Source organism: Molossus molossus, unplaced genomic scaffold, assembly GCF_014108415.1.
Source record: "Molossus molossus isolate mMolMol1 unplaced genomic scaffold, mMolMol1.p scaffold_m16_p_10, whole genome shotgun sequence".
Taxonomy (NCBI): Eukaryota; Metazoa; Chordata; class Mammalia; order Chiroptera; family Molossidae; genus Molossus; species Molossus molossus.
The window spans coordinates 103,673,817-103,687,950 of record NW_023425345.1 but is presented as its reverse complement, the minus strand read 5'-3'; the positions used below and the strand labels follow the sequence as shown (position 1 = coordinate 103,687,950).

At 37.9% G+C, this 14,134-nt stretch overlaps 2 protein-coding genes across 6 annotated transcripts in view; one reads left to right on the top strand and one right to left on the bottom strand.

Moving 5' to 3' along the window:
• The window catches only part of PSPC1 (paraspeckle component 1), a 116,859-nt gene that overhangs the window by 98,051 nt on the left and 4,674 nt on the right, over window positions 1-14,134 (top strand). For 2 of the 5 annotated variants that reach the window (XM_036251122.1, XM_036251113.1), the window contains 2 exons: window positions 6,313-6,413; window positions 10,367-10,448. In XM_036251122.1, the coding sequence (XP_036107015.1) occupies window positions 6,313-6,336 (24 nt within the window). In that variant the 3' untranslated portion in view covers window positions 6,337-6,413; window positions 10,367-10,448. Of the gene's footprint in view, window positions 1-1,786; window positions 1,905-2,719; window positions 2,792-6,312; window positions 6,414-9,016; window positions 9,097-10,366; window positions 10,449-14,134 lie in introns of those variants that run through there. The other 3 variants (XM_036251112.1, XM_036251114.1, XM_036251120.1) reach the window with 3 other exon arrangements.
• Window positions 11,986-14,134, bottom strand: part of MPHOSPH8 (M-phase phosphoprotein 8) — a 70,511-nt gene continuing 68,362 nt past the window's right edge. Inside the window, exons 13-14 of the mRNA XM_036251566.1 lie at window positions 12,816-12,899; window positions 11,986-12,301 (exon numbers count right to left, since the gene is read on the bottom strand). Coding sequence (XP_036107459.1) covers window positions 12,260-12,301; window positions 12,816-12,899 — 126 coding nt within the window. The 3' untranslated portion in view covers window positions 11,986-12,259. The remainder of the gene's footprint in view (window positions 12,302-12,815; window positions 12,900-14,134) is intronic.

Sequence of the window (14,134 nt, the reverse complement as noted above, 5' to 3'; positions counted from 1 at the left end):
GCTGTCTGAGCTAGGGGGCTGGCTGGAGGGGTATTGAGTAAAACCCAAAAAGGACCTTAAGGACTTGGACAATGGTGTGGTGATTTCCGGGGGGGGGGGGGGGTAGAGGGAGGGAGAATATAGGGGGGATAAATGGTGATGGATGTAGAATTAACTGGGGTGCTGAACACACAGTACAGTGTACAGATGATGTGTTGTGGAATTGGACACCAGAAACGTGTAATTTTGTTAACCAGTTTCACCCCAATAAATTAAAATAGAAAGTATATAGGGGAGGCATAAAAATGTGAATTTTTAAAACATTCTTCCTTTTGTTTTTTGTTTTTTTTAAAGATATGTTGTCATCTTGTGTTCAGAACAAAGAAGGAAAACATTTAACAACGTGCCCTTGCCAGTGTGGCTCTGTGGTTAGAACATTGGCCTGCACACTGAAGGTTCTCGGGTTCAAGTTCCAGTCAAGGGCACCTACCTGGGTTGCAGGTTCCATCCCTGGCCTGGTTGGGGTACATTTGGGAAGCACCCAATTTGTGTGTGTGTGTGTGTGTGTGTGTGTGTGTCAAAATCAATGGAAAAAATATCCTCAAATGCGAATTAACAAAAAAACCACATTTGACAACATTAATGTATTTTCATGTAAATGTAGTTTGGGGATACACTTCTAATCAGAAATAGGGTACCCCCCCAAATTGAGTGCTCCAGAGAGGACTTGCTAAGTGAAGCACTAGATACAGGAGGATTCTGACTGATGTTAACCATCTTGCTTCATCACTGATTTTGTTTACCACCTGTTTCCACCCTATTTTTATTTTTTTAAATATGTTTTTATTAATTGTTAGAGAGGAAGGGAGGAGGGAGAAACATTCATGTGGAAGAGAAACATCAACCAGTTGCCTTCCTTACTCATCCCACCTGGGGATTGAACCCAAAACCAGGGCATGTGCTCTGACTAGAAATCGACGGGTGACCCTTAGGTACATAGGATGAAGCTCAACCAGTGAGTCACACCAGCCTGTGCCACTCCCCCCCCCTTTTTTTTTTAATCCTAACCTGAGGATATTTTTTTCACTGATATTTATTTATTATCCTCACCCGAGGATATTTTTGTATTTATCTTCAGGTAGAGTGGGGGGGAGAAAGGGAGGAAGAGAGAGAGAAACATCGACATGAAAGAGACACATCGATTGATTGCCACCTGTGCAACCCCAAACAGGGCCAGGGTCGAACTACAACCTAGGTACATGATGCCCTGGGTGGGAATCAAACCTGGGACTCCCTGGTGCGCGGGTCAACGCTCTAACCACTGAGCAAAACTGGCCAAGGCTCCACTGATTTTTAGATACAATGATAGGGGAGTGAGGGGTCCAGAGAGAAACATTGATGTGAGAGACAACATTGATTGCTTCCCTCCCACATGACCCTGACCAGGCCAAGTATCGAACCTGCAACACAGGTACAGGCCCTTAATGAGACCTTTTGGTCTGCAGGCCGATGCTCTAACCACAAAGCAACATCGGCCTGGCTATCCTATTTTTAAATAGACTTTAAAACTGAACACTGGTGGTCAACACTGAACAGTGCAGGTTGTACTTGTTTAATGTCAGTAATTTTTCCCAAAAACAATGCTGTGATACCACTTACTGTACAAATCCATTTCATGGATTCTTCAAGTAATGTTTTCCTAGTAAGTTGATTTACATGGGATCTTTAAAGTAAGTGACAGTAGATGCTATTTTTAAGTGTATGGTGAAAAATCAATTGTTGACTATCATTTGGTAATTGTTTTCAGTGCCGCTTCATTCTATATGAACATGGTTTTACATTAAATAAATAACGGGGATTCTTTGATGTGGCAGTAATTTCCTTAACATATTGAACTTTTAAAGAAAATAGTGAAGGCTATACAGGTAAGTTCGTAATAATCATCTGTTTTCTAGAACTAGAAAAGTAATTTATTATTGTAGTCCAACTTGTTTTTAAAACAACGCCGATTATGCAGTGATAAGGGATAGTTTTGTTTAACCTTTCGAGGAGCAGTGCTTGAGAAATCTTAGATTATCACAAGAAGATGCTGCTGCTTTTTTAAAAAATTGAAATACCTTTGTAGGAATTTGGGGACAAAATTAAATTTGAAAATTTTCAGTGTTGTCTTTTCACTCCAAAGCCTTTGTTTACCATCACAATTGCTTTGCAAACATAACACATATATACAGGTCTGGACCCATGAATTTGTGTTAGAAATTATTAATTGAATATGTTTGATAAAGTCATCAATTTTTACTGTTAAATTTCATATGAGTCCTTGCTGAATTTTACATTTCTTTGGTAACTACAGTAAATGTTACTTATGACCTTTGGAGGAAAAGATTGTGTGTGTGTGTGTGTGTGTGTGTGTGTGTGTGTGTGTATCAATAAATCATTTTCCTGAAAAATATTTGCCATCAATGTGCCTTGTGGCTTAAATAAAAAGTTACAATCTTTTTTTCCTCCAATATTTTCTAGATTTTAGTGTTAATGTTTATAAATGATGATTCTTAACCTATTTACATGAATAGGGCCTTATGTGCTTATTTCTTGAGTTGCTACATGAATTTTAAACTATTTTTTTCTGATTCATTTATTTAAAACTTAAAGTCCTGCTTTTAAAAAATATTTGGACTACTGTCACTCAAAATTTGTGAGTTTTGTTTGATTTGACAGTGTTAGTTTTCATACGTTTCAGATCTTAAGAGCTTCTTTCCAGTCAGTCTACCCTCCATCAGAGGTAACCACTATTCTGTTTTGATCACCATAGGTCAGTGTTTCCTGTTTTTGAATTTCATATAAACGGAATTTTACAATGTAGTATATACTCTTTTGCCTGTGGCTTCTTTCACTCGACATAACATTGACTGTTTGAGCCTCATCTGTTGTGCATATGTCACTAGTTGTAGGTGCTTTTTGTTTGTCCAGTCTCTTACTGATACACTCTTGGAGTAGCTTCCAGTATGGGGTTATTATAAATAAAGCTGTTCTTGAACATTCTTGTACAATTCATTTACACATTTCATTTTTCTTGGGGAAAAACTCTAGGAGTGAAATTACTGAGTGGGGGGTATATGTATGTTTCTTATAAACTGTCAGACAGTCTTCCAAAGTGTCCTGCTTTACACTCCTATGAGCAGTGTGTGTAGATTCTGTTGCTCTGCATTCTTGTCTACACTCCGCATTGTCAGTTATGTTAGTTTTAGCCATTGTAGTGAGTGTGTAGAGATAAGTGGTTTTAGTTTACATTTCTCTAGTGGCTTCTCATGTAAGTACCCTTTCATATACTTTTTGGCCATTCAGATACCCTTTCTTTGTGTGAAGTACTTTTTCATTTCTCTACTCATCATACCCCCATTGCTAGTTACAGTTAGGTTGTGTGTTTTCATTGCTATCTGATGTAAACATTGGCCTATGTGTAACCTATGATATAAAAGTGTAGCTTCATTAGAATTCAGATGATATTGGGAATCCTGAATAAAATGTTCATATAACGGAATTTTGCTTTTTATGAAATGGAGCTGAAAGATACAAGTTATTCATACAACTTGGTTGGAAGGTCCACAGATTTGATGAAAAATCAAAGCCTTAGTTTGCTGTTTTTGTTTTATCACAAGTTTTCAGTACAGGAGTCGTGAACATTAAAGTGTTGAAAATTTTTGTCCTTTTAATTTCCAATTAAATATTAAGCTAATTGAAACTGTATTGTTTCATCATTTGTTCACCGGTTGAAATTGTATCGCATCAAAGAGTGGAATAAACTTGGTGTGTTGTCAAGTATTTTACAGATTGGCTTCTTTATGGGAATTTTCTCAAGTTTCCTTGCGAAATTAATGGCTTTGAGGTTTTGGCCGTTATTAACCTTTTTAATATTCTTTTACTCACATACTGTTTCACTGTACTGCTCATATTTTTTGCTGCTTAAATGCAGTCTATTAATTAACACTGGGATAAGATTGCTTCAGTAGAGAGTATCCTGCATACTTTGTTGTGAATTGCTTGTAATAAGTATTTGGCTTATTTATTGCTTTAATCTGTGCCTTGGTCATGAAGGCAAAGGATCATTTTCAGCTGTGTATGTCTCTGAGGGACATATTTGATAATGTGGAGCCTTGGCCCTGTGTTGAGCATGCAGATAATGCGATCCTTCATGGTTCTCTACCAGGGAGTGTCTGCTTCACAGGAAGCCTGTCTTTGAGGTTGAATTCCAGCAAGGTGTCTTAGAACTTGATCCCTTATTAAAGTCCTATTACTTGGGTTCTTAAAATTTTATGTTGTAATTTGAACAGCTTTGTAGAGTACTGTTCAGCCTCTATGCTTGTTGAATTATGTATATTTCAAACATTTCTTTCTTAGAATATATTATTTATGTAATTTATATATTACATAATGTAAACTATATGTAATATATGAATAATAGACTACTATACTCAGTAGAAAAGGATACCTTCTCTAACTTTAAGACAGAGGGCAGAATATTTGGTGCATTGTTACTGTTAAGAATGAATGAAGTTTGTATCTTCAGTGTTTTGTTTATGAAAAACATTTCATCAGAAAAGTATATGTGGTACTGGCTGTTTACATTTCTGACTATATAGAAAACCTTAGGGTGTAGTTAGAGATGCCTTTTCACTCTTAATACTTAAGGTGTTTTGGCACGGGAGGGTAAAATTCAGCATTAACTTGCACGTGGCTCTCATTGACCCAGTTTTATTATACAATTAATTAAAAACAGACTACTTTTATCCTAAGTGATGTCACATAGTCTTGTTACAGTTAAGTTTTAAGACTTTAATTAAAAGGAGCCTTTTTCTTTTGATGTAATTATTGGTTTTTCATATTTGACAGTATCATTTTGATGAACAGCTATTCCTTAGGAATATAAATATTGTTCTATCTTTGTGTATGAATTTTCTCACAGATTTAAAAATCCAAATTACCAGTACTACTGAATGGATACATCCCATGATGTTTTATCAGTGCTGATTATATAATGCAGTGTACCTGGTCACAGAGCCTGAGATTGGTTTTGAAAATTGTATTTGAGTATTGAGATAAGGCCCCCCTTTTAAGTCTAAATAAATATTGGCAACTAGTACTTGGTTAAATTCTAGATCACCTTCCAGAATTCATAAATATATGATTCAGTATATTTATGCAGTGTAAAATATGTGTTCACTTTTGTGAAAAGTTAAGACTTCGTTAAAAATGAAGTAATCCAGTTTAGTTTGTTGGATGTTCCATTTCTTCTTGTCAGCTTTAACTTTACCAAAGGTAATATATAGAAGTAACAAATTTGTAAAACCAACTTAAAACTAATTTTAGGAGCAGAGAGTCCTAACAAGTATCTTGCAATAGAATACTAGCTGTAGGTGGAAATATGCAAATTATATTTTTGTTATGACATGCCTTATTTGAAAAAATATTTAAGGTTTTATAACTGGGGCCATATGTCCTGTTGGATGGAGCATCAAGGTGTATTAATCCCCTTAAATTACACACAGATTTTTGTGTACATATTTTTATATGCATGTTTTTTGAATAGCATCATCCAGTCCTCAGGTGAATTTGAGACCTAAAGGGGTTTTGAAAACAATTCTAATCAAGGGTAGTTATTTCCAGTATTCTAGGGTCATGTACCCCTAATGGTTAAAAAATCTGAGCCACAAATCTGTGTATTTATAAATCGTAATTGTTCACTACTGTACTAATATTTCAGGTATGTTATAAGCCACACATTTTATAGGAATGAGATATTTGAGTGTTGAGATAGACAAAAGCTGTGCCCCAGTGAAAAACCTGAGGTACACACTCTTAGGGGAGAACATTGTTCCAAGGTGTTTGTCGGGCGGGTGAGTCTTTCTGGTGCAGAGCAGCAGACTTTTGTGTGCCATGCCTCAGTACAAGGAGAATAGAATTTTGTGGATACAGCAGGAATCAAGATTCTGTGTGGGATTTCGGATTATAAGTTTCTGAGCTTTCAAGAAGACCTACCTATGGAAATAAAAAAGGATTTAGCAAAATAGTCAATATTTTAAAGTCATTGAAAATTTAGTGTTTGGAATCGAATAGTGTTTAATGTCGCCAAATTGTAAAAGGGAACTGAATTTTAAGTCAGTCGATGTTCTTTGAGGAAATGAATTTAAGAAAAATCTTACTAAACGGAAATAATCAAATATGGTATAGATTTTAAATAGTATCTTAATGGAAACTGATTACTGTTCAGACTTTTAAGAAATGAGTTAACAGAAACTGGTTTATAAAAGGCTAAATCTGATTATTGTTTCCTAGGAGGATGAAAGAACACATGGGTGAAGCTAGCTACCTGAAATTCTGCTTCCAGCACAAATCAAGTTCAGAGATAAGGATGTGCTGAGGTCATTTCCTTTCAGGTGGGTATCTGTTGTAAATGTTCATTCCTTCCTTCCTAGTCTCTAGTGATTTTTCCTGGTGGAGACTATTGATTTAGTGAACATTTCCCTTTTCTCTTAGCAAGGATGGAGGTTTTTTTGTTTTTGTTTTAATCCTTACCCAAAGGTATGTTTATTGACTTGGGGGAGGGGGAAGAGAGCGAGACAGAGAAACAGAAACATCAGATCGGTTGTGTCCTGTACACACCCAGACTGAGGACCGAACCCAAAACCTAGGTATGTTCCGACTGGGAATCGAACAACAATCTTTTGGTGTACCAAACAATGCCCCAACTGCAACCCAGCCAGTCTCTGGAGATTTTTTTTAGCTCCAAAGTGCCCCTTGTCTTTCCTCACTGGTAGCAATGTCTTTGTCTATAGGTAAAACTGGACTGAAAATAGAAATGACATATTAAACATCTTACTTACTAAAGAAAAAAATATTCCCTCTTGGTATTCAGTGATCTGAAGCCTAAAATTTTAGTCTTATATTTCTTTGGAGAGACTTTAATCTTAAAATGGTTTAATAAAATCCACTTGATGCTAGGGGAATGGTAGGTCCGTTTCTCCCTTGCTGCTGTCCAGGCTTTGTAGAGGAATTTTATGGTAACATTTACATTCTGTGATCTTTGACAGAATTCAGATGATAGTGTATTGTCATCCTGATAGATCCAGAAAGTATTTATTAAGTGTATTCCTTATCTGGTGATGATAAATTCTTTTTTTTTGCTATCACAAGTGTGGTCTTGGGACCAGGAGCATGAGCATTACCTGAGCTTCTCATGAAGTGCGGAAGCTCAGGACACACAACACACACCAATCAGACAGCCTGTTTCAACAAGACCCAGGATTGGCATGCATGCTGAGGACCACTGATGTATGCATACCTTACCTTTGAGAAGTTGAACCTTTTTTAAAGTATCTGACACCCCATACAGACCCGAAGTATGATAGCTGTTTTTTGTATAGCTCTAGAAAATTTATGTTGGGCAGTGATGCTCAAAGCTAGTTATAACCTGGGAACTTGTTAAAAACGTACAGTCTCAGCTCCACCCTTGCTCTACCGAACTAACTCTTGGGGTAGAATCCACGAATGTTTTTTTGTTTGTTTTTTAAAGCCCTCCAAGTAAATGTGATTTCTGCTAGAGAACCACTGACCTATGGGTGAAGAAAAAAAATCTAATATACGTAAGCTAGATGTGCCACACCAAAGATGTGGCATTGTGTGGCCATCAAAGAGAGAGCTTGTCAAGTGGATTTGTCATGGGAACTTTAGGATTTTAAAGAAAAAAGGGAGTGAATTCTGTTGATTTACAGTAACTGCTTTTCATCACAGAATTTTATTTTCTAGTCAGTGAAAAGACTGGTTTGTTCCAGGAAGATAACTAAGTTTTATTAACTTTCTGAACATTAAAAATGAATAAAATACCAAATACACATTTAATTCTGGTAGTAGGAAGTGACTTGGCAGTTCCCTCCTTCAAAAATCTGACTTAAAACATTGACTTCATCTTCAAGTTATCCTTTCAAACAGTGGTTCTCACGCTTGGAGGTGCAGCAGAATCACCTGGAGGGCTTGTAAGAGCAGACTGCTGGCCTGGTGTGCGTTGATTTGAGCCTGAGAGTTCTCATTTCTACCTAGGTGGAGTGGCTCTGGTTTGGGAACCACTGCTTTTTAGTATTAACATATTTACCCCCTCAGGTGCTTAATCTCTATATGAGCTCTTAACAAAATGCTGGTTCTAGAAGCAAGTGAATTATTGAAGAGCACTTTAAAATAGTTTAAAAAGACTGATTCAGTTCTTGAAATGTTTTTGGGTCTGCTGCTCAGTGACTCTAACTCAGCAAATTATTTTCTTTATAATGGAATGCTTGTAACGATACAGGAGAAAAAAGCCAGAAAACCAATCTTACTTCATTTGTGAGTTTATTACTCCATATAAGCAATGCATGGATATATGAGCAGTAACACTTGACATATAGAAAACTAGGCCTCATGGATAAGTTTTCGATAGTTAAAATATCTGGAGTGGTGCAAACTTTGCATTCAGTTTTTGCTTCTGTTTTATGTTAAAGATGTGTACCTACTCCTTGTGCAGTCTTCCTGGTTAACGTTGGGAGGGATTATGGTTGCAGCCCACAGATGCAGGATAAATGACAAACCTCCCCTTCAACTCTTGGTAAATGGAAACTATTGGAGGGATTTTTACACCCCATAGCTTGCAATTTTGGGTCAGTCCTCAAGATAAGGAACCACTCAAGAAGTTTGTCGTTGTTGAGAAAAGCCACATTTTTTCTAAAGCATATTATCTTAGCCCAATGAAAGAAAATAATGGGTGATATGAGCAAGGCAGAGATAATATGTTGTAGAGTAATGGAAATTATATTCTTTTAAAAATATGTATGTTTTGATTTTTTAGAGAGAGAGTGGAAGAGAGAAACATCGGTGTAAGAGTCACATCAGTCAGCTGCCTCCTGCACGCCCCCTACATGAACAACTGTAAACCTACTTTTACCACACCCTCTATATCCTGCTTCTCTGCTGTTAGCTAACCAGCTGTCTTACACTTTTCTGTTTCTCCCAGGTTTTACTCAAAGGCTAGAGTTTCATGGTAAATGTTTTATGAGGCCCTTTTATCTTACCGTTAATAGTCTGCCAGCCCTAGTAAGTTCTCCTGTGACTTTTCTTTTTTTTTTTTTAATTTTTTTAATTTATCCTCACCCGAGGACATTTTTCCATTTTTTGTTCAGGTAGAGTGGGAGGGAGAGAGAGGAACAGAGAGAGAGAGAGAAACATCGATGTGAAAGGAACACATCGACTGGCTGCCACACCCGCACAACTGACCAGGGCCGGGGACAAACTACAGCCAAGGTACGCGCCCTCAGCGGGAACCGAACCCGGGTCTCTCAGGACCGCTAACCGCTGAGCCAAACCGGCCAGGGTTCTCCTGTGACTTTTAAAGCTAACTATAATGGTGAGAAGAATTTTTTTTTAATCCTCATTTGAGGATATTTTTTCATTGCCCTTTTTTTTTTAGAGACTAAAAGGGAAGAGAGAGAACTATCAATGTGAGAGAGACATATTGATTGGTTGCCCCCCACATAACCCCCCCACCAGGGCAGAGATTCAAACCTGCAACCCAGGTACGTGCCCTTGACTGGGAATCGAACCAGAGATCCTTCGGTACACAGGCTGATGCTCCAACCGCTAAGCCAAACCAGCCAGGGCATGCTGAGTAGAATTTTAAAAGCAGCACCTGAGTTTCAAATTGCAACCTCCTGACATTCCAGAGTAAATTCTACAAACTTAAGAATTCAGAAGGGAATGACATGAGAAGATAATTGTATGAAATTGAATAATTTCATATTCCTGGACTAAAACCAAACTCCCCATTTAACTATAATCCATCATTTAGTGAATGTTATTAGGTACTTCTGTTTGGTACTAGGTATTATAGATAAAAAGAATGTGTAGTGTGCCATCTATATCCATAGTCAGAGTAGACTACATCTAAATGGTTTAGTTAGGAAGTTAAATTGATTTAAATAAACCAAGTATATGTCCTTATGTCATTATACATTGGAAAGGAGTAATGGCTGAGAAGTGATTTTTCTTTTTCTAAAGATAAAATTTAAGTGCCCTGGCCAGTTTGGCTCAGCGGTTAGAATGTCAGCCCACATACCAATGAGTCACGGGTTCGATTCTGGTCAAGGGCATGTAACCTCGGTTGCTGTTCGTCCCCAGTCCTGGTTAGGTTGTATGGGAGGCGACCAGTCGATGTGTCTCTCATATTGATGTTTCCCTCCCTCCCTCCCTCCCTCCCTCCCTCCCTCCCTCTCTATCTGAGGATAAATGGAAAATTATCCTCGGGTGAGGATTAAAAAAAAAAAAAGATAAAATTGAAGCAAAAAGCTATGTACTAATTGCTTTTCAGGGAGTCTGGCCAGAGTAATGCATCCTATTTGTGATGACCTGTTTAACCAAAAGCTCGCCTATGGCCACGATCATAAGCTCAGGTATGTGTTCTGTGTTATATACATTTTATACAAGATTACTTTGTTTTAACTATCTGTGTACCTTTTGGTAAGGTGTTGCTTAGAAATTGCTTTGTTTCTCAGAGAAATCATTGTCCACACTTTGTACATATAAGAAAACAGAATATGCAGCATTTCCCACTCAGGTGTGCTTTTGGAGAAGGTACAGTTCCGAGCAAAACAACTGTATTAAATTGTGTGCCTCTACCTGTATTCCTAGTTAGAAGACATACTTACTAGCATGTCTGACACAAGATGGATAGAGGCTGACACAAGACAGCGTAGCAACCTAAAACTTTCATGTTCTCTGACCCTGGTTCAGCTGAAATAACTCATCCAGTTTCCCTTTTAGCCCTTGCTGACAGCTTCTCAGCCTAAACTAAAGGAACTGTGTTCAGATTTTCTACTTGCTTTTTACCCTAGATATGCTCATTTAATAGGTTCTTGTAAAGTTGTTATCGGTTTAGGTAGGATTTTGACATAATAGAAATTTTCTTAAAAATCTTAAGTACTACCCTGGCCGGTTTTGCTGAGCGGTTAGAGCGTCGGCCTGCGGTCCGGAGAGACCCGGGTTCGGTTTCCGCTAAGGGCACGTTCCTTGGTTGCAGTTTGTCCCCGGCCCTAGTTGGTCGTGCGGGTGGCAGCCACTCAATGTGTCTCTTTCACGTCGATGTTTCTCTCTCTCTCTTCCTCTCTCCCTCCCACTCTATCTGAACAAAAAATGGAAAAAATGTCCTCGGGTGAGGATTAAAAAAAAAAAATCTTAAGTACTGTTGCTGACTCAACTCTCATCTTTTTTCTGGAAAGCTTTGAAAGCAGATCCAGTACCAGTACAAAACTGAATATAGGTGAAGGGAGTTCATCTCCAGCCATCATTTAGCTAACAAACTACACATTTGGTATCTACCTTGTTTTGAGATAAAAAGAAAACAGTAAGACCAACATTGTGGTATTCTAATAAGAAAACTGTAGGAAAGACAGTTTTAATTTGTGTTGTAAACAAAATGTATAGGGTCTATCTAATATATGATATTCTAAAAGATTTTCATTAAAATTGTAACTCATACGATTATAAAACTAACCAGAAACTAAATTTAATATACGATCTAGACAGAACCTGATGTATTAGTTTTCCAAACTTTTTTTAATGCAATGCAAGAACCAGTTCTATGGAAAAGTCTATAGGAACAGTAACCCTACATGAGGCACCCTGGCAAAACTTCCCTGGCGTTCAAAGTAAGGACACGTGTAATACTCCCTTTTAGGCCTCATAATGTTCTGGTTGACATTTTTTCTATTTCTTAGGTTCTAATCTTTTCAATATAACTGGAAGCATACAAAGTTGTCACCTCCGACTTGGGATATGTAGGAACTACACATTAGAAGATCAGACCTCTTCACTCACGTTTTAAGGGCAGCAAATTTTCACTTTATTTACAGAAATGTACTTGGGGTGGTAAAAACTTTCAAGTTTAAAAAAAAAAAAGACTTTAATTTTCTTAAATAATCCTTGTATGTACCATTCCACATTGTGGAAAACTGAAGTATGCAGTTTGGACACAATACCAACTTCAGAACACTGGCACAAATACTTACAGTTCTGTATTTTATAATATATTAGAATACCATGTCCCACATTAGAGACTGTAACAGATGGTAGGCCTTAAACTGCATGAAGTTTACAGATGAAACTTGAAGCTTGTAAGTGTTAGCTGTGCCAGAATCCCAAACTGCTTGGAAGAGAGTATTTAAAAATAGGTCTGAAAGCCAGTCCATCCCAGTTCTTTGTTTGGTCATTGTAGCTGCACTCTGTATGCACCTATTAGCAACTTCACCTATAAGAAGCAAAAAAATACATATGGATCAGCACAGGGGTAGTTCCCCTTCCTTAGAAGAGGGGAGAAACACACATGCCCAAGACTTGTTCCTCTTACTTATTTGCAATACTCTCAAACTGGTTATCAATGTGGGTGATTAGATTATCACCATTTTAATAAAAAATCCAAGTGCTTATAATTTAAATTTTAGTTATTGTATTTAATACTATACTTAAAAAATATTACACAGATACCAGCTTCATTTTACAAAGAAGAGAGGTTAATAACTAGCTGAGAGACATTCTATGGCACTTAAATACCAAGTTCAGAACAGAACCCAGACTGCTAGATACTGTAGAGATGCAGTAGATTTTATATTTGCCATGTTTTAGATTTGGATAAGTGCACCTTGCACTGCTACCTGAGGGAGCACAAGTCTCTAGGACAGGCATACCAGGAAACCGCAATGTGACAAAGTTACCTAGAGGAACAAGTTTAGTAGGAACACTGAATATGAGGGAAGACTTCTCACCTTAGCAGAGGGTGCTTCTGTCAACCTTATGAAGAGTTTATTGAGTCCTGCAACAGGACTGAACGAGTAAACGAAATGACTATCCTAGGGAAAGAGACCAAAAAAGATTGGTATTTGTCCCAACATCCATATCTAGAAACAGCTAGGTCAAGTCAGAGATCTTATCTGAAGAGTACAGAAACCTTTAAAACTACAAGTTTTGTATTTTTTTTTTTTATCCTCACCCGAGGACATTTTTCGATATTTTGTTCAGATAGAGTGAGAGGGAGAGAGAGAGAGAGAGAGAAACATCTACGTGAAAGTGACACATCGAGTGGTTGCCACCCACACGACCCAACCAGGGCTGAGGACAAACTGCATTAGCGGGAACCGAACCTGGGTCTCTCTGGACCGCAGGCCGACGCTCTAACCGCTGAGCCAAACCGGCCAGGGCCAAGTTTTGTATTTGAATTCATGAGGCAATGAGCTGTGATTTCTTTCATTTTCCCTTGATTTATTAAAAAATACAAATGACAAAATATCCAGGTAAATATTTATAATTATAATGTAATCCAGTCATGAGTGTTAAAGAGGCCAACGAATCATGCATTGAGGTTCTATTTTTTTCTTTCTTTCTTTTTTTATCCTCACCCAAGGACATTTTTTGACATTTTGTTCAGATAGAGGAGGAGGGAGGGAGGGAGGGAGAGAGAGAAACATCGACGTGAAAGGGACACATCAAGTGGTCGCCACCCACACAACCCAACCAGGGCCGGGGACAAACTGCAACCGAGGTACGTGCCCTTAGCAGGAACTGAACCCACGTCTCTCCAGACCACAGGCCAACGCTCCAACCGCTGAGCCAAACTGGCTAGGGCTATTTTTTCTTTCCTTTTTTTTTAATCCTCACCTGAGGAGATTTTTCCATTTTTTTATTCAGATAGAGCAGGAGAGAGAGTGGGAGGAAGAGAGAGTGAGAAATGACATGGGGAGACACATCGAATGGTTGCCACCCACAGGACCCCAACCGGGGCTGGGGACAAACTGCAACCAAGGTACATGCCCTTGGGGAAATGAACCCGGGACTCTCTGGTCTGCAAGCTGACACTAACCCCCGAGCCAAACCTGCCATGGCCCTGCAATGGTTGCAATTGGGTATTTGAAACAAGAACAGGTATACTTTCTTCCTTTATGTATTTCCCATACGTGAACATTTATAATTATAATGGTGGGAAAAGGCATAATATTTAAAATTGGTATGTTTCTTGTATCATAAGAATTTATATTCTGAATGTTACTTTTAAGTCATTATGATATACATTTAGAAAGGCTTTTGACAA